General features: G+C 48.6%; 8 protein-coding genes across 8 annotated transcripts; 3 read left to right on the top strand and 5 right to left on the bottom strand.

Moving 5' to 3' along the window:
• Positions 1 to 402: 402 nt before the first annotated feature.
• Positions 403 to 1,966, bottom strand: N7500_004177 (putative eukaryotic translation initiation factor 3 subunit EifCl; the record flags this gene model as incomplete). The annotated part of the gene is made up of 2 exons (XM_056675323.1): positions 403 to 1,524; positions 1,661 to 1,966. 2 exons carry the CDS (start codon positions 1,964 to 1,966, stop codon positions 403 to 405), a joined length of 1,428 nt encoding a protein of 475 aa, XP_056535848.1.
• A 1,294-nt stretch (positions 1,967 to 3,260) lies between these two features.
• Positions 3,261 to 5,550, bottom strand: N7500_004176 (putative C6 transcription factor; the record flags this gene model as incomplete). The annotated part of the gene is made up of 7 exons (XM_056675322.1): positions 3,261 to 3,672; positions 3,739 to 4,086; positions 4,140 to 4,310; positions 4,370 to 4,521; positions 4,580 to 5,263; positions 5,402 to 5,433; positions 5,457 to 5,550. 7 exons carry the CDS (start codon positions 5,548 to 5,550, stop codon positions 3,261 to 3,263), a joined length of 1,893 nt encoding a protein of 630 aa, XP_056535847.1.
• A 5,777-nt stretch (positions 5,551 to 11,327) lies between these two features.
• Positions 11,328 to 12,657, top strand: N7500_004175 (branched-chain amino acid aminotransferase, cytosolic; the record flags this gene model as incomplete). Its single annotated transcript, XM_056675321.1, has 3 exons — positions 11,328 to 11,742; positions 11,823 to 12,424; positions 12,484 to 12,657. 3 exons carry the CDS (start codon positions 11,328 to 11,330, stop codon positions 12,655 to 12,657), a joined length of 1,191 nt encoding a protein of 396 aa, XP_056535846.1.
• A 323-nt stretch (positions 12,658 to 12,980) lies between these two features.
• Positions 12,981 to 14,392, bottom strand: N7500_004174 (AAR2 splicing factor family protein; the record flags this gene model as incomplete). Its single annotated transcript, XM_056675320.1, has 2 exons — positions 12,981 to 13,356; positions 13,494 to 14,392. The coding sequence occupies 2 exons, from the start codon at positions 14,390 to 14,392 to the stop codon at positions 12,981 to 12,983; spliced, it is 1,275 nt and encodes a 424-aa protein (XP_056535845.1).
• Positions 14,393 to 15,133: 741 nt separating this feature from the next.
• N7500_004173 (40S ribosomal protein uS11) lies at positions 15,134 to 15,854 on the bottom strand. Its single transcript, XM_056675319.1, has 3 exons — positions 15,726 to 15,854; positions 15,591 to 15,663; positions 15,134 to 15,491 (listed from the first exon to the last, which is right to left on the bottom strand). Exons 1-3 carry the CDS (start codon positions 15,793 to 15,795, stop codon positions 15,179 to 15,181), a joined length of 456 nt encoding a protein of 151 aa, XP_056535844.1. The 5' UTR covers positions 15,796 to 15,854; the 3' UTR covers positions 15,134 to 15,178.
• A 350-nt stretch (positions 15,855 to 16,204) lies between these two features.
• Positions 16,205 to 18,198, top strand: N7500_004172 (prephenate dehydrogenase (NADP(+)); the record flags this gene model as incomplete). Its single annotated transcript, XM_056675318.1, has 7 exons — positions 16,205 to 16,299; positions 16,666 to 16,726; positions 16,785 to 16,896; positions 16,958 to 17,106; positions 17,173 to 17,772; positions 17,832 to 17,963; positions 18,043 to 18,198. The coding sequence occupies 7 exons, from the start codon at positions 16,205 to 16,207 to the stop codon at positions 18,196 to 18,198; spliced, it is 1,305 nt and encodes a 434-aa protein (XP_056535843.1).
• A 552-nt stretch (positions 18,199 to 18,750) lies between these two features.
• Positions 18,751 to 22,883, top strand: N7500_004171 (putative cytosolic regulator Pianissimo; the record flags this gene model as incomplete). Its single annotated transcript, XM_056675317.1, has 4 exons — positions 18,751 to 20,511; positions 20,568 to 22,406; positions 22,457 to 22,617; positions 22,682 to 22,883. The coding sequence occupies 4 exons, from the start codon at positions 18,751 to 18,753 to the stop codon at positions 22,881 to 22,883; spliced, it is 3,963 nt and encodes a 1,320-aa protein (XP_056535842.1).
• Positions 22,884 to 23,380: 497 nt separating this feature from the next.
• On the bottom strand, positions 23,381 to 24,472 carry N7500_004170 (alpha/beta hydrolase; the record flags this gene model as incomplete). Its single annotated transcript, XM_056675316.1, has 2 exons — positions 23,381 to 24,068; positions 24,132 to 24,472. The coding sequence occupies 2 exons, from the start codon at positions 24,470 to 24,472 to the stop codon at positions 23,381 to 23,383; spliced, it is 1,029 nt and encodes a 342-aa protein (XP_056535841.1).
• Between the last annotated feature and the right edge of the window lie 828 nt (positions 24,473 to 25,300).

Genomic DNA, 25,300 nt, shown 5'->3' with positions numbered 1-25,300 from the left:
ACAAATACTCTCCATGCTGCGTCAACCATCTGCCTTAATATAAGCAGCGACAGCAAACCAGGAGACACATAAAATAGCGGACGCCCACCAAATAAATCGCGATAATCCAACTTGAACTTGATTTTGAACGGACCAGGAAGCCTTGAACTTCCATAATCCACGGACGGGCAACACTCGAAAAATAAAAAATGGAAAACAAGACACAGAAACAAGAAACGTGAGGGGGAAAGGGGGGGAGCAATGAGTATAATATGGAGAATAACAAACAAAGTAGGCAGAGAAAAAGAAAGAAAATTCATCTCAAGTCATGTCCGTTCCTCTTCTTGTAAGCAGAAGGTTCCCACCACTCTTCGCTTTTTTTTTCTTTTCAACTCTCGGCACACTTGTGAGACACAGGCTCGCTTAGTAGACGCGAGCAAGGTTACGCAGGTACCAGTCGACCAGACGGCGGCCGGCCTTGGTCTCGCTGACGTGGATCAGATCGTCCTCAAGAGCGTAGTCGAGATCGTTGGCGATAGCAGGTTCGCCATCCAGGAGGCCACCGTCGACCCAGCGGATCTGGCGGCTGCGCTGCTTGTTAACGAGCAACCACGAGCGGAGCTGCTCAGGGGACACCTCGAGGAAACCTGCAAGTTTCTTGAGGTCCATGGTAGTGTAGAGCTTGAGGTAAGAGCGGATGGTGGGGTTGAACAGAGTGTTCTTGACCTCGTCCATGAAGATGGCGGTGTGGTGGTCGACGGGGTCAACGTTGGAGGCTGGGTTGTCGAAGTCGGGAGGAGTGGGGTTGATGAACTTAGGGCAGGAAGAGCGGAAGAGCTCCTCGAAGACGGGCAGGGCCTCGGGGCCACCCTTCTGCATGCGGTAGAACTGCTCGCCGTACTTCTCGCGGACGGCCGAGTGGATGGTATCATCCAGACGGGTAGGGTGGAGAGCGACACAGATGGCGATCAGGGCGTACATCTGGTCGTTCTTCTTGGCGATGGCCTCGTAGTTGTTGCCTCCCTTCTGGAAGTTCTTTGTCCGGGACACATACACGAGGATGTGGCTGAACATGCGGATGGCATCACCGTAACGGCGCATCATCATGTAGGAGAAGCCCACGTAGTAGTAGGTGGTGAAGTGGGCGGCCATCACGCGGGCAAACATAGCCTTCTTGTTCATCTCGACATCGTCGAGGATCTTCAGGGCAAGACTGAAGTCACCGAGCAGACAGTGCACGCGGAGCAGTCCGATGATCGAGAAGTAGCCGAGCATCTTGTACAAGGGGCGCGAACCGTACTCGCCGGCGACAGCCATTGGGTCCTCTCCCCGCTTAGTAGCGTTCAATTGCTCGCTGATCTGCGAGCGCTGGATCAGAGAATAGAGCACGTTCAGCACTGAGTAGCAGCCCCATGTGTTCGGGTTCTCGCGGAGCAATTGGCTCTCTTCCTCGTTGGATCCAGTGCGAGCAACGCGGTTGCGGTAACGGCAGAAAGATTCAAATTGGTAAATGAACTCGTCGATAACTTCCCAAGCCCAGTAGTACTGTAGAGAAAATAATCGTTAGTTTTTTTTTGTACTGGCTTTTGAGGGATGGATCGACTTGTTGATTTCACGAATGCCAAGCTTTTCTTTTTCATTCATGGCGTTCAACAACCGGTCGGCGAAACTAAACACCTACGTTAGGAACCTCCAAGTCCACGGGGCCATCGGAGTTCAGGATGTAGTGGAAGAGACTGCAGTAGTTGTCGTAGCTAGCGAATTTGGTCTCGAGAGTAGCCTGGTATTCCAGCGGGGTGGCGGCGGCGGCCAGCTGAGCCTGAAGGTCTTGGGCCTGCCCGGCGCCATGGGATGTAGTATGGTCTAGCTCGCTCATTCCATCGTCGTAGTTGACCTGCTCGTGGTAGTCGTTGACCATAGCCTCCTCTTCATTATCGGACTCATCGTTCAAGTTGGGGCGCGCATTGGCGCGGTCTTCGTAGGACATGTTGAGTGGGAGGGGAGAAAGAAAAGATTCGAAAATGCAGCAAGATGCCGAGATGAAACGGCAGTGAGGGAGCGGAAGGGGCGAGGTGGGGAGGGGGTGGGATAGCGTCGGCGTGTGCGATTTGCTTAAGAAGTCGAATTTTGAGGGTTTTCGCTTGGGTGTTTGTGCTTATCTTATCTGCGCATAAGTATCTCACATGACTAAGCTATGTGGATTTTGTGCATCGTACACTCAGGACGATATAAGTACAGGGCACCGGGGCTGTCACCTATATTGGCTGACAATTCTTGTACTGGCTCCCTCACTTCACTTCGAACATAATCTCAAAACCAACACTATAGCTTCGCAACTACCAATATAGATACGTAAGCACTATGAAATTAGAAACCTCATATGTAGAAGGAAGTAGTTATGATCATTGAACTTTACAGCATGCTGATGGAAGGAACTCTAGATATTCCAAACGGACTTAGGCTCGTTGACTTCTTTTTGGCCGTTGCGTGTCGTGATATAAAAAAGTGATCGTGTATATTATCTCTGTTTTGATCGCTTGTTGAAAAGCTGACTCGATACAGTATGAGTAGCAACTTGAACTACCTACGTGGGTGTATCTACTTATTCCCATCTGGACAACAATGTTTGGAAATTCCAAATATGAAAGCCCAACACACAGGCGTATAGAGATCAACGGTGTCACAGCAGACAGCATAAGATTGATATTAGCACATTATCAGCATATTTCAGCTCCGTCCACCTTTTTCTACTTTCTAGAGGAACGCCGGCAGGTTCAGTACTAGTACTAGAGAGCAACAATATTTCTTGAGTGTGTAGTTTCATTCACTAGACAGGTGTGATACATGTAGGGGAAAAGTCTTCCGGTGGACCAGAGGCCATCAACTGTCCGCTTGTCATCGGCTACCACTTTTCTAGGTGCAGGTGGCAACCCCTGCCCTTCCCCTCAGTCCACGTTGCCCCTTGAATCTCCTTTTTTTCTCGCTATAACCCACAGGCGGTGATACTACACTCCCTCCTCTCTGACCCGAGTTCCAGGAGGGCAGAGCATGCATTGGCCATCACTGAAGATTTAGATAGGCCAGTATCAATGTTTACTCTGCTGCGACAGGTTTCTAGGGTATTGCAGCTTTTTCCTCAACACCCTCGTTCCAGTCCTGCCGTCGTGGTATATCCACTCCGCATTTTTCATCCCAGTCTGCAGCAAGATGAAGTCTTCTGCAATACCATTCATGAGGCAGCAGCATGGAAATGGCCACAACCACAGGCTAAATGTTGAGTTTCAGGGCCCAAGACTCCTCCACTGTTCCGGATTATCGAAGATTGCAACAGCCTCAGGTGGTAACCGGAGATTTAGGTGCAGCGCTTTTTTCCTGATCTCATGAATCACCTCGGCTGTTTGCTTAAACCTGTGACTAAGAGCCGTTCCAAACCGACAGAGTTCAGTAAATGCCTGTTTTGATTCATCACTCTCTTCCAACCGATGAACCAAGATCCGAAGACCTGTTTGTACGGCATCAACTACCTGACTGGGTATATGCTCCAGGCCATACGACTGATGATGGATGCGAAGACATTGCGCAGTTTCCTCAGCCGCCTTTACCTGATAAAATTGGGCCTGTAGCACGGAATGCGGCTGATGGGGGTGATTCAAAATCTCAATCAGATTTATGACGGCCTGGAGACATTTAATTCTGTCCGCAGTATCAGCACAGAACCAATCATCGGGGTGCACGCAATAGAAAGGCAGTCATGCTTACCGCAGGAGAAGAACTTGTGGGACCGGATTCTGTTGTATCTCGGGCACGCTCGGCCAGTGTTGCAGCCAGGCATCCAAACGATCAAATGGTTCTTCGGCTTTTCTCCACAACTCATCAAGGCTGGTGCCTCGGTTTCTTTCAGAAATGAGCCTTTGAACATCGACTAAGATTCTGGTGATCCCAGCCATTCCCTGCCTAATTTCCGGGAATCGGGCTGGCTTTTTGTCATATGTGATTTTGTTTGAGCGAGGATACGGGGTCCAGTCAAAGTCCTCACTGCCACATAGTTTAACATCGGATGTGGGGTATGGCAAAGGGACAATTTTCTGCAGCTCAGTCGACATTTGTCTGCCTCAATTGGTTAGACACTGCTCATTTCTGCGAGAAAGGGCCGTGCTTACAAGCTCATATTGAAGACACCCCAGGCAGTGATCGAGCGCACCCGTTCTATCTCTGGCGACACCTTGTTTTTAAACACTGCTGGAGTATCAAAGAGTCCTATATCCCGTGCCAGCTGAACAGCTTGATTAAGCATCATCCAGCTTTTCCTGACTCGTCCTTGGCATTTAAATCTGCAAGCTGTCAATCTCCTGGGCGTGATTTATTTGCTACAAACCAGTGGACAACGTACACACAACACATCACGAGGAGAGCTTGGATATTAGGCAGGTCGTGCTCATCGTCTTCGACTTCCCACAATCTTTGTGCCTCACGGAAGAAGTTCTGACCCCGCGAAAACACGTTCTCGGGTGTGGAAAGTACATCAGGGCTATCAGAGTAGGCCTATCGGTGTTAGCTCATGGAGGTGCAGCAGGGACCGAGGTATTTGCGGGACTCATACGCTGGCCATTGACAATAGGCTATTTACGAGAAGCGGCGTGCAGAACTCGGATGTCTGATCGCCGCGTTTCATATGTTCGAGGAAGATACGTTGATCAAGGAATTGCGAGCATGGATGGTCCCAGGTAAAGTAGAGCGAGACCAAGTGCGAGACCAGGTAATCATCATCTGTGACTTTCGTCCACGGCTTTGCCGGCACCTCAAAGAGAGGTATGTCGCAGAGCCTCTCCAGTGTGACACGAGCATAAGGGCTGACTGCTGGCCATTGTGGGGCTTTCATGTTCGAAATCTCTTCTGGTGAGCTTGCTATCGTGCTAGGGTCCGACGACCGCCTCACTCCATTGCCTGAGGCTTCTATGGGATGCTCCCCGTACTCCAAAATTGCCAATCTGCTGGCATTTGACAATTCTTGGGGGTCACCGAACGTCGTGGCGGGGCTTCCGACGGCATGAGCGATATCCTGGAATGAAGCCTTGTTCCGAATCAAATCCATCACTTTGTCAAATTGGGGTTGATCAGCAGATCTCAGGGTGCTTAACAAAGACTCTAGTAGATCTTTATGATTTGTGAGCTCCTGGATCGTCCGCTTGACGGCAACCTTTCGTCTGAGGTCTCGACTTGGATCGAAGTGGCATTCAGTGTTGGCGGATCGACAAGCTTTGCATGGAGCATCTGGTCCAGAACACTATATTGAGCAAAACGAAAAGATTAGTCGGGGTCTTCATGGTTGAGGTTTTTTTCCAAATTTAGGACAAAGCAGAGAGAGCGAGAGAGGGAGAGGGAGGAAGGGGGGAAAATGGATCAACTGATTGCCCCGACTCACCTTCCTCTTAGCTGCTTTGCATGCCAGGCAGGCTGTAGAATTTTTTTTGGCCTACTGACAGCAGTTGACGTCTGCGGAGCGAACATGCGCGGCGGTCCGGGAGCCAACGCTGCAAATTGCTTCGAGCCCTCGTGGTGGCTCATCTTCATTTTTGTATAATAAGTTTTGTGGAGATGTGTAAGTTCCAAGAAGTTGTTTCCCGGGATAATCTGACCAAAATATACCGGGATTGAAGCTTTGACAACAATGCAAATCTGTTGAGGCAGCGCTTGGTGGTGACTGACTTTGCAACCAGTGCAGCCAAATGATGTTCTATACAGCACTGAACCACGGTCTTAAGGTTTCTTCTTATGGGCCATTGAAATTGACGTCTCCAACGTCTCACCAGCTTGATGTCAGAAAGGGGGTAAGTGTCATGTCGCAATGATGCGGGCGTCACGGTGCGGTGCGTTATTTACGCGTAAAGGTGGCACACAACTAAAAGAAACTATTCTGGAATCGGTTGAAGTGATCAAAGTCCACCTGCAGGTGACAGGACCTCAAAAAGCGAGGGGGCGTGGGCAAACAGAAGGGGAATTTCAACGCCGTCACACAACCGGGGTAACCCGGTAGGCCAAGCTTGAATTCAGTGATTGGGGAGCTATCAAATTCAGCAATTAGCCAATATTGACTGATAATATGCAGATAGCGAAAGGACCATCCAGTCAAGACCTGAGACTGTTAATGCGAGATCCGAGGAGATCGAGGACCGCATACGGAAACCCTACCAGCTTGAACTAAAGCACGAAACAACTAAAAAAATAAAATAAATAAAATAAGATATAACGCGCGAATAGGAAAAAAGGAAGAAGAAAACAAAAAGAAAAGAAAAAGAAAGGAAAAGAAATCATACTAAAGGGATGTACCAGTACCAAAAGAGATTTTATCCGCCAATATGGGGTTTGATACGTTGTCACCTTGTGCCTTCTTACTAGAAATCGATTCTTTCTACTTTCAATGTTATCATTGCATTCTACTTCTGTTCTGACTCTCTCTGGCAAAGAAAAAAAAAAGACTTAATATGCTTTAAACTTGATACTCCTGGTCTAGGGAGAGATTGTACGGAGAGATTGTCGCCTTGTATGGGAAACTCATATGTCAATCACATATCCCGAACTCCACAACCTCCACGTTGGCCACATTGACTTTTCTCCATGAAGCTGAAACGACATAATTCAAGGAAGCCCATGTCAATGTGTATTCTGGAAAGTGGAGAATATCACTTCAATAACCCTCCTTCGCTCCGGAATGGAATCTGGATTTCAACCTTGCCGGCCTGGAAGAATGATCCATACAACAGGGTTCGTTCCAAAAGGGGTCAGAAATTCTAGTACACCGGTCGATGGGACTAGATGTGCTGCTACGAAGTACATGTTGTGACACCGAACACTTGATGGACCTCCAAGGTTCTAAACCTGAACTACAACATATATATATCCAACATCGAATGTTCTCCATACGCAGGATTCACGTACCACCTTGGAACCTTGTCCCGTCCCAAAGTCTTTTCCGCTGTGGATGCTGTGGATCGAATCGGGATTTGCAGGGGAAGAAGGCACATCTTGAACACATCTTGAACCTCCACATCATAACCAGATCTATCGATCCTTCCAGTACTAAACTTGAATTATAATTTGCTATCTCGATATTTCTGGGATTCTTGAATGATCCGATCCCAATGATTCGCCAGTCTCTCTCACAAACTCCATTGGTCCCTTTTTACTTGATAAATCCACATAACATCTTCCAACTGTTTTTTCTACTGGGCAGTTAAAACAACAACCAATCGGAATCGCTAGAGATGATACATTTCTTTCTTGGCATTCTGCCAGTTACTCTGAATATCAAGCCTGATTTGCATTCTGGCGACACTGCAGTTGGGGAGATCTCAGCTACGTTAGGCCACATTTGGGCGATATTTCAAGGTTCAAATATCTACAAAGTATTCCGTGTATTGTACTCCTTTCGGTTGAATCGGATCTGTGTGTACCCCACTACTGATATGCCGTGGAATAATTTTTCCCAACAGGACCTCTCCCAATAAGTATATTGGTCCGGCGTTGTCCACGCGTATCTCCAGGCTGTTCCAAGTATTTTGACTAGTCCTAGTGGCTTCCGCGGAGAAGAGTGCTTGTTTCAGACAAAAAAAAGAGAGAGAAAAAATGTACTCCGTAACAAAATTGGAAGCAAACTTTTAGAGCTCTTGGCCTAGATGAACTATACATGCTAGCGTCGCGTAGTGCCGCTTGCGCGCCCGTTATACTGAATTTCAAGAACGTAAAGCCGGATCTTCGATTTCCTTCCTTGATATCCTATCGCTTAAGGCTGTTAGAAAGTATGTATGTGTACTTCGCCCCCACACTAAGTTCCAGTGATGTAGCCAGGCATGTTTAGATGCCGGGGTCGGTAGCCAGTGAAATCAATTATGCGGCTGAAATCCCCTCTTTTTTCTTTCCCGTGTCTTAGGCCCTTTTCAGCAAGCCTCCAGAAATCCCTGCAGCCAAAGTACAGTACATGTGGACGTGGTAAAGAGTCTGCAATGTAAAATGGGTCACGGGAAACCAATCGCTATCACCTGCATGTGTGGTGGAAGCCCTCTCGCCTTACTAGAAGTAGACTCCTACCAAAAGGGGACTTAGCGCGATGACAATAACGCGGTTATCCTATAGAGCTGTCATGCTTTTTTAGATTTCAATAATCTAGTCTAGACTATTTTCAAATTTGCATGTGTTGATCTAGATTTGAGTGGATCTGATCCCTCCATACCTCGATATGCGTAAGTACTCCGTAGACCGAGCATGTATATTCGATGTACTCCGTATAAGGTTCAATATCAAGTCGGATAAAATAGCCAGATGTCTTTAGTTGGTCGGATGTGTTCACCGTTGGCGGTCGCCCATCTTGGCCCCCGCTTTTGGTTTCATGATTTTTGTACTTGACAGTTTCCAGAATTTGAATTTGCTATATTGCGTACAATATAGTACAATTAAATTCTGATTGCGGTGTACCAATCTCAAAGTTTTATACAATCTAAGGAAATCTTCGACTTTGAATGTCTTTTTTGATAATTTAAAGTTCCCTTTTACGTTCAATCACGGCCCGTCAATGCATTGCAGATGGGAATTAATCTTGGAAAACCCAATCTTTGTCTAAGGTTTTCCAATCTCCCAAGCTAGGTATTGCATAACTCCACTTGCTGACTGTCATTTATGTACAACCTTGGAACACAGAGCATAATATACATGTTTGCTCTTTTTCTTGGATTTTCGGGAGAATATCAGCTAGATACTATCGCTACAACATTGTATATGTTTGCGGCTGATCACATACGTCAGATTATTACGATCCTTGGCCTTGCTTCCTATGCCAAACTCCTTGTTTTTGACCTGGTCAGTTCTGTATCCAATCATCGGATAGGTACCTCCAATCGTTGCTTACGGCATACGTACATGTCAGCATCTAACTAGTTACTCCACACCATTGGCTTTAAATATGTCATCGTATATCAAGGCAGTACCTTCCTTGATATTTGTAGATCACGCCGATCTAATCCTTTATTGTATACGGACACCTCGTGGTGGGTGATAACTGCCGACCCCTCGATCTGGCAGATGTCTTTCTTTCTTCGTAGGGTCCATAGACATCTGCCTTTCTGAAGACGTTTTAGAACGAGGGAGAGGTCTGCCCCTCGATCATCTCGCATTCTCATCTTCTTTCGTATACTACTCGTTCTATATTCATCCCTTCTCTGCTTTTCCAAGCATTGTTAGCTGACCGGTCATTCTCCCGTCTTTCGATTAAAATGCCTGCACGTGCAGAAGGAGAAGACTTTATTACCAATTTCAACACTATCGTGACTTTACGCAATCCATACAATATAAACTAAAGAAGTACGGGGGCGATTTGCATTTGATCTTGTTGGGATGTCTTGTGACCCGGTCGTTTACTCGGTCAATATCAACGGCACTTTATGACTTCTTCCAAATAACGTCTCTGTATTTCAAATCCCAAATTGAGTCACATACCAAATCAAAGGCTCATCCACTACAAGCAGCAACGATTAAGTACTCATGATGCTCGTGAACATTTCTACATACCGTACTGAGAGCCTGCATGCCTACAAGTTGCAGCCTACTCGCACTACAGATGCTACTTGACTATCTAAGCAAGAGGTAGCTCCATATCTAAGACAAGGCCGCACTTTATATTGTTACCGTACAGGGATTGGTTCGGTTCGACATACCCCTCACCTTAGCCTCGGCGATCAGTGCTAGCTCCATACCAAGATTTTCTAGCTTATCAATACAACCGTCCAACTAGGTATGTCTTGCGATCCCCTCGATGACTTCTGCCTTCATAGTAACCTAAGAATACACCGGTGCGGCATACCAATAATCGACGGTCATGGTGTTTACCCGACTTGCTTTAGAACATGAAGGTGGCAGCACTATTCAAGAAGTTTATCTTGCACACTTACTTGCATATCATTATGTTTGCCACCTAGTTGATTCCAGATCTCATTTCCGACCTCGGAAGGTGCATGATCATAACCGACCGGTTGCCGCTGGCTTCATTGAATATGAGTGGTCGCACGGATATATTCTCCGGTCCAACCAAAGTTAGAACATAACCCTCTCGGGTCGGAGTTCGTAGTCGGAGCTTTTCCGGGACTTTGTAACAAGGTCTGTATTCCGTGGACATTTCACTTGCCTGTAGGCCAATGAGTGATTTTGGGAAATCTACGAATACCTGTCCTACCCTCTTAGGAGGTATGGAGGTTTTGACCGGTCTTGAACTTGGCAGGTACGGTGGCTATGGCGGACAAAGTTGAGTGTATAATACAAGTATATATTGTTATAAGATTGGACAACAAAATTAAATCAGAACTCAAAGTCGGTGTTGATGAAGACTGTGGACTGGATGTATACGATCTGTTGCACATAATATATAGAAAGGCCAAATGCTGTTCAATGTGCTACCTGATACCGTCCACGGGTGTGCCACTCAACTTTGTAAGCTGTATGCCATTGTTGGTGAAATCCATTAGATAGCGCCCCCTATAGTTGTTTCGAGTTTCGAGATGCCTGACCTCATGTTCATGCAAACCGGAAATATTATTTCGCTGTCAATCATCATTCTAGTGCAGAGGTACAAGATATCATTGCCCCGAGGATGTTGATTGCTTTACATTTGTTTATATTATTCTATAGAAGATAATATAGGGTAATATGATCCTCAAGGAGCATATTACCTAAAGCGAAGCTTGGGGTGTGAGGAATGCAAGGATTGTGCAGGCTAAAGAGCCAAGACTTTCGATACTGCAGTCACACAAATCAGATCTTGCGAATTCTGACGACCTCATTTTGCATCGATTTTGGACTACAATTGCGATATAAGTACGGAGTACAGTAAATCAGATCGATATCAACTCGGCTAGCCTCGGAGATGCTAAAAGTGGACCTAAGATAGCCAATATTTTGACCCATAGGATGTTCATAATACCCCTAGGATGCCCATAGTACTTCGTAGACACGAGTTCGAATCGGGGTTCATTGGGGCAAAGAAATCGCCCTTCAACGTGTTGTACAACATATAGCGATGTGCAACAGAATGTTCTCCGGTGGCAAATGGAGAGAGGCGACTTCCCCGGGGGTCTTTCGGCTTTGATTTTTTTTTTTCCGGGTCGATGGTTAAGAGGGGCATTCCCCGAAGCAAACCGCTTTTGTACAATTGGAATTCTCTGTGAAATATCTCTTTTAAAAGGTACGTTCATCCTCCTGGTTTTTCCTTCCAAAATCATCAATTGACCGTCTAGTGACTCATAGATCCTCTCCTTCCTCCCACCCCACCCCATATCTAAGGAAAGATCTTCGATACCAACTACAACATGGGTTCTGTCGCTCCTCACGTTGCCGAGCTGGATGGCTCCAAATTCAATATCACTCGCACAACCAACCCGCGCGATGTGCCTTTGCCCGGCTCTCCAGAGGAGCTGAGCCATTCCCACTGCACTGACCACATGGTCACCGTGAAATGGACCGCAGCCAAGGGCTGGGAAACCCCCGAAGTCAAGCCCTACCAGAACCTCAGCATTCCCCCCACAGCCTCCGTCCTGCACTATGCCACAGAATGCTTCGAGGGCATGAAGGTGTACCGCGGATACGATGGCAAGCTGCGCCTGTTCCGCCCCGATTGCAACGGCGAGCGTCTGAACTCCAGCTCGCAGCGGTCCTCTCTGCCTGGATTCAAATACGATGAGCTGAAGAAGCTTGTCGCCAAGCTACTGCAGATCGATGGCCCTCGTATGTTCCAATACCCCTACAACCCCAGGCACCTTTTGCTATAATATAAATAGGCGTTCTTTACTAATAAATATCTCCAGGCTGGCTCCCCAACCCCGGTTCTTTCCTTTACATTCGTCCCACCGTCATCGGCAACGGTCCTCACCTGGGCGTCCAAGTGCCCAAGGAAGCCCTCCTCTTCATTATTGCCGTCCCCTGGCCCGACTTCACCAAAATGCCAAAGGACCCCAAGGCTGAACCCCGCAAGGGTCTGAGGCTCTACGCCTCCAACCCCGATAGCATCCGCGCCTGGCCCGGCGGCTTCGGTTATGCCAAGCTCGGTGCAAACTACGGCCCTTCCCTACAGTCTCACGGCAAGGCCCAGGCTCTGGGCTTCGACCAGATCCTGTGGTTGTTCGGACAGGACCGCCAGGTCACCGAGGCTGGCGCCAGTAACTTCTTCATTATCTGGCACAATACCGAAGGCAAGCTGGAGCTTGTCACTGCTCCTCTTGACAACCAGCTCATTCTGCCTGGTGTTACCCGTCGCAGTGTTCTTGAGCTCGTGCGCGAGCGTTTGTCAGAGCACTTTGTCGGCAAGCTTGCGCCCCTCGAGGCTGTGGAGCGCACTTTGACCATCGATGAAATTGAGACGGCTTCGAAGGAGGGCCGCATTGTTGAGTCGTTTGTTTCAGGCACCGCTGTAAGTTCGAGAATTTTTCGTTTCTTTGCCGGAGTTGATATGCTAACATCACATCCCAGTACTTCATTACCCCGGTTGCCATGATTCGCAACGAGAACACCGATATCAGCACACTGGGTGCGAACGGCGAGCCTGCTGGATATGCCGCGCAGATCAAGTCGTGGCTCGAGGCCATCATGTTCGGTAAGGTCGAGCATGAGTGGGCTTACACCATCGACAACGAGGAACAATAGATGGATAGAACGTTTATAGAAGATTTTAGATTTAGACTCGCGGGTATTTTGGCCGAGAGCCCTTGGACGTGTTCGTGAAGCTTAGCATCGCGGTCGGTTATTTTGATACTAGGGTTGGACTGTATATAGATTTTAGACCTTTCATGAAGAATTCCGGACATTTCATTCAATGCTTGTCGTTTGACTACAGACATATTTGTAGAGTGTAACAAGACGCTGGTAAATGTACCTGAGAAATGGATATCAAAAAGACTCATCGAGTATTTTACATATTTCATGAGTGCGTACAAATAGAACTAAAGTCGACGTCCTAATCTCGCATTTCACTCAACAATCATTGGAGCATACTCTCCAGTCTCGTCTTCTTCGTCATCCCCGTGCCAGTCCATTTCGACCTGCTCGCCGTCCTCCAATTGGAGCATACCGCGGTGAACGACAGCCCCACGACGCAGCTCCCAGTCATATTCTGCCTTCACCCACTCTTCAAGCTTGTCAAGCTCTGACTTGACCTTGGATTCAATTTCGCCAGCAATGTCATCAACTGACTGACGGAACTTTATGAGTAGGTCGCGCAAGAAAGCCCCGCCTTCATCACCGTCGATCTCAAACAGTCCCCCGTCAACATCGTCGCATCGCTGCAGCTGTACCGACAGTATCCGAAGGACTTCAGTCATAAAATCCTCCCTATCCACAATTGCCCTCCGAGAGGTAAGAATAAGCTCAAGAAGCCGCTTCCACTGTTGTAGACACGAGTAGTTCATCATAGTCAATACCATGAGGAACGTAAACTGCAGTTCGCCAAGCAACTGGTTCCCCCAGAAGCCTCCCCTGCATACCGATCGATCAAGTCTCCCAGAGCCCAAGACCGATCCTGAGCAGCTTCAGTCCGTTCGCGCCCGACCGCGCCTTCCCTCCACGTCCGCTTCAAGTCAATTGGGATGAATTCGAACTCGCGTTCCGCTTCCTCCTTTAACTCCGGCTCGACCGATCCATCAGCTGGCGAGTCAACGCCGGGAATATGATCTGCATCACGGTTGGCCGTGGAAGCAGATGACAACACCCATCGTGGATGACCGTCGATATCAACCTCTGGATTCCCAATAACGCGGGATAAAAGGTTCGGTGAGATCCGGTCGGTTAGTCGAGACCAATCCCTCCGGCCGCTCTCTTCGGTCTGCGCATCATCTTCGGTCTGAATACGAGCTTCGATTTGGGGTTCGGGTTGGTCTTGTTCTTCCATATTCTTCTCCCCTGTTTTTGATTCGGTCACGGGCTTGACAAGCAGTGAAGGGGCAATCCGGCTGCGATACTTGAATAATCCTCCACTCTGCCACACAGAACCCAGATTCGCCTTGTAGCGCATGCCCTCCTGGCGGGCAGAGTCACTTTCACTGTCCAGCGCTACTAGGGACTCTGTATCTGCGCACCATTTCCATATGTAGATCTCAGTCCCTTGTACATTTCGGGATTGGGTTTTATTTCGGCCTTGCGCGACGAGCGCTGTGTCGTTGCTCCCTTTCCCCGCGGTGCTGATGTCACCGATGTAAAACCATGCGCCACTGCGGAGAGAGAGGGTCTCCGTTGCGCCGGTGTAAAGGAAGTGCCATCCTGGCGAAAGATCGCGGATTCCATGGAAGTTGGGGGTTGATGTAAAAGTTATAAGGTCGATGCCGACTAGGGTTTTCGGGGGAAGCTTCGGGAGGAGTATTGTCGGGGTTGGCTGGTGGGTGGCCATTGTGCCCTGTTTATGCGAATCGGAGGGGTTCGGGGAAGATTGCGCGCAAGTTAGAGCTTTAAAAGATCAAATGTTCGGAGCGATCGCGTAGCTTGGGCTAAGCTGTCGGATAAATGCCGTTTTATCTTTTATCGGGAGGCGAGTTTTTTTCTCTCATGAACCAGGCCTGGTTTAGAACGTCATAGAGTCTTTGTAAATCCGGAACCTTTAATAGGGCAGGATAATATAGAGAAGAGAAGGTATGAGGTAGAGCTAGTTGAGCAGAAAGAGAAGGTCAATCTTTCGATATAAAGTGGGCAAATCGAATAGCGGAGGCCGAGCAGTCGAGGGTGATTCTTAGCTTCGTATGTAGATAGTTCGCGGGATAATGTGTGTAATGAATATGAAGGTGAAGGCCTACAAGGGGACGAACAGAATCAAGACAGCTGCATGTAAATCCCAAGATCTCAAGCCGCCATACTATGCTTCTGCCATCTCTTCCCGCAGAAGCTCCCCGCCGGGCCTCAGATCAAAGCTACAAAGTGGCGACTACTGATATCTTACAATTGAGCTCACCAGGAGCTTACAGTTTAAGATATATAGGTCAAGTTGTTGATTTAGCACTACCTAATCCAACAGCAGAACCCGAGAGTTCATTTTCAGCGTATGAAAAAAATTGAAGACCAGGCGATAAATGCCGTTCCTCGCGTTTATTCCATCCACAGATGCAGGAGGAGCCTGCAAATAGCCTCCAATCCAGACATGCAATGACTTGCAAGAGGAAGGGAAAGACCAAGCCGCATACGCTCACAGACGACGACCACGGCGACCACCCTTGCGACGGGTAGAGTCGGAGGGAGTGGGGGTGACATCCTCAATGCGACCGATGCGCATGCCGGAGCGGGCAAGGGCACGGAGGGCAGACTGGGCACCGGGACCGGGGGTCTTGGTGCCGTTACCACCAGTGGCACGGATCTTGATGTGGAGGGCGTTGATGCCGAGCTCCTTGCAGCGGACAGCGACGTCCTGAGCGGCCAACATGGCGGCGTAGGGGGAGGACTCGTCACGATCAGCCTTGACCTTCATACCACCGGTAACACGGCAGATGGTTTCACGACCGCTGTAATCAACAACTTGTCAGCCAACATCCTTTGCGATCGATTCCAACTTCAATTGGCTGGTTTGAATACGAGAGTATTGCGGGTGTAGGGCGACTCACGAAAGATCGGTAACGTGAACGAAGGTATCGTTGAAGGAGGCGAAGATGCGGGCAACTCCGAAAACGAGCTTGCCTGTGTAAATAGTCAGATCTCATGTTCTGAACTTCTTTAACTCGAATTTTGTTCCAACATACCATCACCGGCGAGAGGGCCGAGGGAGACGTTCTCCTTAGCGGCAGCGGGAGCCTTGGTCTTGGGGGCCATTGCGACTGTTGTTGGTGGTTAGTGTGGATGGAATACAGAAAAGAAGAAAAAGTCGGATCCCGATCCCACCTGGAGGTGGAAGAAAAAAGTGGGTGTGTGCCCTAGGGAGAATTACGCAATATGATTGGCTCACAATATCAAGCGAGCTGGCTGCCTCAGGCCTTAGCTGCCGTGTTTTTATACCCGGATTCTGGTCGGCCCGGTAGGCGGTGAATCATTAGCTCCGTGCAGTATTTAAATTTTTCGTTCGCCCAACCTAATTCCTTCCAACATCACAATCGATATTCTCACGCTTCAGCGGTATTCGAGTTTGGAATACACGATTACAAATAATATCCAGTGGTTATCAGTGTCACCGGCTTTGAGGGCCACACCTTATTTCCCAGAAGTTTCAGGCGCGCTTGTCGCGATGGGTCGCACCAAAGAAGATGCATCAATCGGCATCATTGGTATGGGCGATATGGGCAAAATGTATGCCCAACGCCTGAGCGATGCAGGATGGAGGTAACTGGCCGCCCCCCATTCTTCGGACAACACAGGCCCGCTTGAAATGGTAAGCTATCTACCTCTCATCCTCCTTTCTTTGCCCATCCCCTCGAATGATGACATGAGTGCATTTGGCTCGAGTACGGTTTGGCTGGCGCTGTCACACCATTCTGGTTGATGGCTAACCAGCTGGCTGTCGGTGATGTAACACCCACGCTACCTTAATTTTTTTGTCTGATCCTGTTCAACCTGTCAATCTGAATCTTCAATTTTGCCGTTTGAAAACATACACTAACAAGTGAAAAGATTTTACAGATTCGCATCTAGCCTCCAGCATCATTAACCCATAGATATGCATAACTAACTTCGAACTTTGATATCAAGGATAAACGCGTGTGATAGACCTGAGAATTTTGAATCTTTAAAACGAGAGTTCGCTTCTCAAGTACGTCCCCCGGCTGGGATTATGCCACAAAAGCTCAAGAGGCTCATTGTATATATAGAAAGGAGTCACCATATTTCCCAATGGACATCTCGTCTCAAGAATTAGCGATTACATTCTGTACAGTGTAGAGGCTGGGGTCATCGACAAGGTCGTGGCGCAGTATGGATTATGTATGTGTCGAACAGCCGCCAGTCTGCTTCTAACCCAAGTATATTCTAACTCGGATTCAAGCAACCAAGGTTGGTGCCATCGTCGGTGGTCAAACGTCTTGCAAAGCTCCGGAGCTCGCGGCATTTGAGAAACACCTGCCTCCCGATGTAGAGATTATATCTTGCCATTCACTACACGGGCCCAAAGTGAACACGCAAGGCCAGCCGCTGGTATGGCCGAACTCAAACATGGATCCTATACTACGTCAGACATGCATTAGTAACGCAGTGATCTAGGTTCTCATCCAACATAGAGCCTCTGACGAAAGTCTCAAATTCGTTGAGAGCATCCTCTCCTCATTCGGCTCCAAACATGTGTATCTCACCGGCGAGATGCACGACCGCATTACCGCCGATACGCAGGCTGTCACCCATGCTGCATTCCTCAGTATGGGAACCGCCTGGCAGGCCAATAACCAGTTTCCTTGGGAGCATGGACGGTGGGTGGGCGGCATCGAGAATGTCAAGATCAATATCACCTTGCGCATTTACTCGAACAAATGGCATGTTTATGCCGGGCTTGCCATCCTTAACCCAGCAGCGAAACAGCAGATTCGCCAGTACGCCGAGTCGGTCACTGACTTATACAAATTGATGATCGGAGGACAGAGAGAGGAGCTCAAGCAGCGAGTGAAGGCTGCAGGTGCGTCAGTTTTCCGACCTGGCTCCGAGGGACAAGATTTGTTGTTGAAGGATGAGGTTTTGGATCGGTTCTCTTTGTCCAATCGGCCACGTGAAAAGGCGCCGCCAAACAGCCACCTCAGTCTGCTTGCTATTGTTGACTGCTGGTCGAAACTCGGCATTGTCCCTTATGATCATATGATCTGTTCTACGCCGGTATGTATCCAGTCATGATGATGGCATTGTCGAATTGTGGTTATATTAATACGCTGCAGCTTTTCCGTCTCTGGTTGGGTGTGACTGAATACTTGTTCCGTAATGAGGATCTCCTTGAGGAGGCATTGGATACCGCGATCGATGACAACACTTTCCGTTCGGATGATTTGGAATTCACATTTGCTGCAAGGGTATGTTTGGACAATATCCCAGCGCCGCTCCGGGTCATGTTAGATTCATTAGTTCATGCTAACATGATGCTTTCATCAGGCATGGTCCGACTGTGTTTCTTTTGGTGACTTCGAGTCCTACCGTCACCGGTTTGAACGAATTGCGGAATACTTTGCACCACGTTTCCCCGAAGCTGCCACACTCGGCAATGAAATGATGAAGACCATTTTGGAGAAGACTACCTCCAATAACTAATCAACTGATAACGGTATGAAATTTGTGAATACATGCTCTTAGTCTGAGCAAGACTGGGAAGGAAGGGCAGGGTCTCAAGTAGTTTTATCAGAATGTATGATCTTAGGCTCCATGATAAATAAATAAAAATATCATTTGGGTATTCAAGAAGATAAGAAAAATTCCTTGAGTAGAAATACATTGCTCTTCACATTGCATGGTGTGGCAAAGCTTCTGGCGTGATAAGATTTCTTAGTCAGCGGGTTGTTTCTCTAACCCTGGAGATCTGCCCAGGTGGTTGAGTCGAGTATCTTGCGGGACAGCAGTTATACGATCACTGCTGTTGTTCAATTTAACATTTGGGCGCCCTCTTCTGACAGGTGGACATGGCCACTATCTTCCTTTGATCATCAAGCGACCTAGTGACTGCGCCCCTCCCTCACACTTCCCCATACTGCCCTTGCTCCGCTCCGCTCGACCCTCCCGCTAAACAAGCGACCTCAATGCGGCCATCAGATACTCAGAATACCTGCGATAGATGATAGCGAAGCCAGCAAGGCTAGATGGAGCTCTATGGCTTCCGGGCACAACTCAGCATACTCCGCGTCGACTCAGCATCGTGCACTGGGTGATGGACGCTCCTCGCTCAGTCAGGATGGCGGCTCGGCCGATGGGAGTTGGCAGGACGGCATCACAAGGATTGGGAGGAATAGGCGGTCCGAGTCTGGAGGCAGTAGCAATATGGGCGGGCGAGGAGGATCATTGGTGCCCTCATTAGCTCCCTCGTTGGCACCCTCCATTGGTGGGCCAGGTAGCTTTAGTGCGGAGCTCAAAAGCTCGACTTCACGCAGTGTTACGCCCCGACCAGACGGCCAGTATAACAGACGTGCCAGCCGATCGATCGGCGAGGAAGATTTTCACACAACCGAGGCGCGGCAGGCTTTCCTCCGAGACAGGATCGCAAAGGAACTGAAGATCAAGAGCGGAACCGAGAATATGCTGGAGGCGCTGCTATCAAAACCACCGAAGCAAACCAAAGAGCAGCGTCTCAAGGTGGAGTCAGAATTGAGCTCATCGAACCGCAAGCTGGTCGAATTGCAGCATGAGTTGGAAGAAGAAATATTACGTGCGCAGGCGCCAGCCTCGACTCCTCCTCGCAGCAGCCGCCTTTCGAGCCTCTTCCGAGCTAGCCCTATGCGCTCTCCATCTCGAAACAAGGATGCCATCGGATCGGTCAACGGCGACGTGGAAGAAGGGGGTGATGGTGACGTGGAGTCGCCTACATATGTCCTCTCGGAAACACTACAGGCGTTGGAGATAGAGGACATGTCTCCTGATTTCTACGTCGAGCGCGCGAACAGCTTGGTCGAATTGTTTAAACGGCATCCCACATTGAAGTATGACCTCGCTTGGCCTGTGTTTGGCTTACGGGTTCAGGTTATGCTTTTGAGTGATAGTAAAGAGGTTGTAGCTGCGGGTTATCGACTAACGCGCTATGCTATTGCTGACCGCAAATCTCTACAAATTATCCGAACACTCCATACCGATGAGCTCGTGATATTGTCCCTTGTCAAAGAAACCAAAGCAAGCATTGAGAGGGAACAGGCATTGAAGTTCGTAAGAGGCTTCCTGGATGTCAAAGATGGCGTCCGAGAGATATCCCGCGCCGTTGTGCGGACTATCGTTGCTGTTGCTGAGCATCATGAAGATCGTCTTCGGAACATCTCAATCATGACTCTGGCTGAGATTTTAGTCAAAGATCCCGAACTGGTTGCTTCTGCCGGTGGATTTGCTGCCCTACATGATGCGCTTGCAGAAGGGACGTTCGGCGCCTCAGAGTCTTTGATATCAAGCTTTTTGCATGTTGTGGACACCCCACGAAGTCGAAAGTTTCTCCAAGGATCTGAACTTGAAGCTGTTCTTACCCCTTTCACGGATTCATTATCTGACACACTACGCAATGGGCGATTAAAGTCTGCAGCGCGGGCAATTTCTGCGATGCTCAAGACTTGGCCCGGGCTAGTTATTCTTGCAAGACATGACTCACAGCCTTTGCGTTCCCTCCTTGATTCCCTCCAGTACAATGATCCCACCGCCCGAGATCTCATTATGGAGCTATTATTCGATGCTCTGCGAATTAAACCTCCCTCCTGGTCGTCATCTTTCCTTGCAGGCAGACGACTCACAACTTATGGCAGAGTCTCCAATCTTCGCTCTGATGTCGAAACAAGAGCTAGCCGCGCTTTCAGTGACACTAATAGCAATAGATTTGACCTGACAGCTCATTTCTCTACTCTCATATTGGCCGGTTTGGTTGAGGCAGGGCTCCCAAAGGTATGCATCCTTTTTTTTCTAGGCATGGCTTAGCACAAGCGCTGACCAAAGTCCAGGTTCTCTCCGACGTCATTGAGGACGAAGCGGATCTCTCTCTCAGACGTAAAGCAACTCTGCTATTGACAGAGGTTCTCAAGCTCGCCCATCATTCCTTGCCCCAAGCCGTCAGCGCAAAACTTCAAGTGCTTCCACACCTACTCCCGCCCGCAATCGACTTCGAAACTGAAAATCATGATCTTTCAACTGCAACTATCTTCCAAATTGATAGTATTAACCGGACATTGGCACGTTCTGGTGGATATCCCAGCGGACAGGGCCGATACAACATGGAGACTGACATATCGGCTTCTTTGCTTCCTGTTGAGCAAGGGAAAGACAAGATGAGCCCTTCCATGGACGAGACCCAGTTCCGCAATGCCATCCTTGAGACTCATGTCCTGAACACCGTCAACTTCAACAAGTGGAAATGGGACATTATTCACCGTCTCGTGGAGGGTCCTCTCACAAATCCAAAGAGAATGGACGAGGCAATCAAAGGCTCCAAGTTCATGAAACGTCTCATTGGGTTTTACCGCCCGTTCAAGTATCGCTTCTCCATGGTTCCAAACACAAAGGCAAATCAACGATATGTTCGAACCGGCTGTGTTCTCATGCGTACTCTCGTTACGACACCCGAGGGCACCAAGTATTTGGCCGAGAATAAATTTCTTCGCCAGGTTGCAGAATGTCTGGCCCAGCTGGACCGCATGAGTGGGCTAACGTCTGCGTCCCCACTTTTCTCCAAAGAGCAGATGGCTACTACTCTAAGTGGAGGCTACTTTGCCATGCTAGGATCATTGAGTGGCGATGTCAACGGGCTGCTCATGATGGAACGATGGCATATGCTTAACATGTTCTATCATATTATTGAGCTGCGAGACCGGAATGATCTCATTCAGACTTTGTTAGGAAACATGGATTACAGCCGCGAAAGTCACCTCCGGGTCATGCTTTCCAAAGCCTTAACAATTGGTTCCAAGGAAATCCGGATCTTTGCAACGAGAGTCTTGCGCAAATATGCCGTTGGAGACTTCGCACTTTCGCCTCACGTCGCGATTGGCAATGCAGAATGGGTGGTCAAACTTCTTGTCACCCAATTGTACGATCCCGAGGTCACGGTCTGCCAAGTTGCCGTCAAAATACTCGAAGAGGCATGCAATCAACGGGATTATCTCGAGTTTGTGGTCAAATGTCGACCCTCCCTCGACCATCTCGGTGAAATCGGCGCACCGTTACTGCTCCGGTTCCTGTCGACTTCCGTTGGATATCACTATCTGGATGGTCTCGATTATATCACTCAAGAGATGGATGACTGGTTCCTTGGTCGCAATGATAGCTATGTTGCCCTTGTTGAGGCTGCTCTTTCCCGAGCTTACGTTGAACAACCGCGACGTAGCAGCCTCATCCCCGAGGATCTGGTGGACCTCCAGGATATTGGATTGGTACCACCGCATTTCTACCGAGAACTTGCACGAACTGCCGAGGGATGTAAATTGCTAGAACATTCTGGCCACTTTAATGAATTTGCTTGGACAATCCGCGATTTCAGGCTGGATGAAGAAGACAACGAAATGCTCCTCAAGGCTAAAGGATGTCTCTGGGCTGTCGGTAATGTCGGCTCAATGGAGCTTGGTGCACCATTCCTAGATGCTGAGATCATTCAACGAATTGTGCAAATAGCAACCAGTGCAGGTGTCCTCACTATGCGAGGCACTGCTTTCTTCGTTTTAGGCTTGATCTCTCGCAGTCGACACGGACTTCAAGTGCTGCGGGGGTTGGGCTGGGATTCCGGTGTTGACCAAAAGGGAGATTCACTGGGGCTTTGTCTCCCTACCGATTTCCGGAAATTGTTCTTGGTGAGTATCTCTGTTCCCTGGCTTTCGCCTCGTTGTACTCATCCATCTAGATTTCCTTCCCCGGCTTTGATCATAGATTAAAGCAAACACCAAAGGAGAAACTCAAGGAAGCCACCACAGACTCTGATCCTGGCAATCAACGGATATTGAAATTGATCGTTGATATGGGCAATACCGTGCTCTCCAAACGAGCCGCTTCTGATCTTCACCTGTAAGGCCCTCCCGCTTTGTTCCGCGACTTGTCACATTTACTCGGAACTAATTCTTAACGACAGCATAAAATCCAAACAACCTGAGCGATTCCACCAAACTCATCTCTTCCGCAAGACTCTATGCATTCTGGAGAGTCATCATTACAGACTCCCAGCTCGACGTTTCGCCTTGGACTTATTTGACAAGAGTGTCATGCGACGAATCGTCCTCGATGAAGACTCCGACTTAGAATCGGACTCGTCATGTACCTCGCAGTCGGAATGAATTCCTTGATCATCTTCTTTCCTTTGAACCTTCTTGTCCTGCCAATATACCCTGCTTGTCGGTTGATTGGGTGTTTGGCCTTTTGTATCCTGAGCGACGATTTATGCATGTTCAATCTTATGACTTCTTAAGAATTTCCCGATGTCTAACAACGTAGTACAGTGAAGTACGAAATTTCCAAGATCTCCGAGATCATTTCTGACCTTCAGAAAACGGCACACTTGGGTGTGTCGGATTTCTTCACCGGCGTAGATCTGGGGTAAACATCGTTCGACCTCGATCAGCAAACAGCGTGACTCTTTTACCAGTCTTTTTCATATCGTCTTCGATTTTGAACCCTATTGCCACTCAAGCTCAGCCTATCTATGTTGCTATACCAAGCATATAAGGGTTATATTAACTTTTGATAACTTTGACCATGCAAATAGGAAGAGATTTTACTCTTTCATTGCTGCTGGGCAGCTGTCTGATTGGCCAACATCTGGAATTATCATTGATCACGCCGACCCGCTCAATTTCTCCATCATGAAATCCAGTGTCACCGCATGCGCCTCATCTGCCACTGGCAGACCGGGAAACACCGTGAAACCATGAGTAGCGCCAGGGTAGATCTTGACGATAGCCTCGCCACCAGCAATGCTCCACTTAGAACTCATCAGGATCGTGTCGTCAAGCAACGGATCCTCGGTACCGCAAAGGAAGAGAGCGGGAGGTAACGATCCAATAGTAGGGGCCGCAACAAGTGCCCGGAGGTCCTCGTATAACGGGGACACACAAGGACGTTTGCGCTCGGCAGTGCTCATGCCCGGCACATATGCGTTGTTGAACCTCTCCATGATTTCCAAGTTTATCATGAGGGGCTTGGTGGAAGCCGCCATCGCGGGAAGACCGAGACCCAGATCAAACAAACCATAAGGAAGGACGAGACCTAACAATTTGTGAGACGGCCGTGACCGCATGAGCTGCAGGGCTGACAGAGCAACAAGACAGGCCCCCGCTGATTCTCCACCGATAAAGCAGAAGGGGGCACCGTATACCTCCACCGCATGGTCCACCATGTACTCGGCGACATCAATGGCATCATGCACAGCAGCTGGGTAGGGATGCTCCGGGGCCAGACGGTATCCGACTGAAATCGCCGTTAGCTGGCACGCGTTGGCGTATTCCCGGAGGGTGCTATCGGAGCTGTCCAGGCATCGATAAGTACACAGGCCACGGTAGAAGAATGATAGACAGGGATAATCTCACTGTTTGTGCGTTGCCAGCACAAAACCGCCGCCGTGGAAGTGGAGGAAGACGCCTTTGCTAGGCTGGCCATGATCAGGCTTGTAGATACGGATGGGGATATCACGGCCAGCTTCTCGCGAAGGCACAGCGCCGTCAAAAGCCCCTGCGAGATAGACGGGCTTGGGCAGCGATGTCTGACCAAGCTCCCGCATCTCGCGGTACTTTTTGATATCTACTTCCCACCATCGGGGCCCAGTGGTGGTGATGCTTTCCAGCAGAGTTGCCGCTTTCTTTGTTGACTCCGTGACATTGCCCGGGTGAAATTTGGAGATATCAAGGGCGATATCGCTGGCTATCGGCATCGGGAAGGGGGTTCGAAGCTCGATGATGAGCCTTTCTATATGAATTTTATGAGTGTCTCGAGCGAAATCCGTTCAGATTCCGAAGGAAAGCCATTTATGTAATTCTCTTTCGGCCCCCTACAAGAGTCCAAATGCAGCTATGCAAACTTTGGTTAGTGTCGGAGTACTCCCTGAGCGGTCTCAGCACTGCTGCCTATCGGTGTTGTTATGTCTAGGTTGTTCAAAAGAAAAAAAATACCATGAAGTATTCTGAAAGTAGCGTCATCAGATATTCCGTTGAAATCCTCTGTGGAATGAAGATAGGCTGCCGTAACTCCTAGAATGTCCAAGCCTCTTCGCTCGAATCAACAATGACCAATAAATTCCTCCACTCCAGTTTATCGCGCAGATTCAACCTTTAGCCATGTACGATCGAGAGAGCTTAACCCCGTTAATGTTCCATGTGCCGCAGCAGCTTAGACCTCCGCAAAGCCCACAAAGCCCATAGCCCAACCCAACCCAACCCGCAAATGGGCTGGGCTCTGAGCCCGGACCAGGGCCCACTTAGCCCATAATGGGGGCCCATTAAGCCCAATTAACACCAAACAACGCGAACATTTTGAAGAATTCATTACACTATGTTTAAGCCCTATGACTAGCCCTTACATTGTGGTAATACTTTGATATTCCAATTGATAAGCTTTTGATACTAAGTTAGATTCATATATCACGTTTAATTTACGAAAAAACGCGTTATTTAGATGATTTTGAAATTACAGAGATTCACTTGGAAAGTAATGAGTTGTACTAAATAAATTTGAAATTTATATCTCGTATCACAACATCAAT

Source organism: Penicillium coprophilum (assembly GCF_028826855.1).
Source record: "Penicillium coprophilum strain IBT 35676 chromosome Unknown utg000002l_segment0_segment1, whole genome shotgun sequence".
In the NCBI taxonomy this organism is placed as follows: domain Eukaryota; kingdom Fungi; phylum Ascomycota; class Eurotiomycetes; order Eurotiales; family Aspergillaceae; genus Penicillium; species Penicillium coprophilum.
This window is presented reverse-complemented; position numbering and strand designations above follow the sequence as displayed.

Bases quoted from the DNA above. Each gene is read 5' to 3' on its own strand.
- N7500_004173 (XM_056675319.1), bottom strand. From the start codon at position 15,795: ATGGCCCCCAAGACCAAGGCTCCCGCTGCCGCTAAGGAGAACGTCTCC. The intron at 15,664-15,725 runs GTATGTTGGAAC...CTATTTACACAG, and splicing joins CGGCCCTCTCGCCGGTGATG to GCAAGCTCGTTTTCGGAGTT. The intron at 15,492-15,590 runs GTGAGTCGCCCT...TGTTGATTACAG, and splicing joins GTTCACGTTACCGATCTTTC to CGGTCGTGAAACCATCTGCC.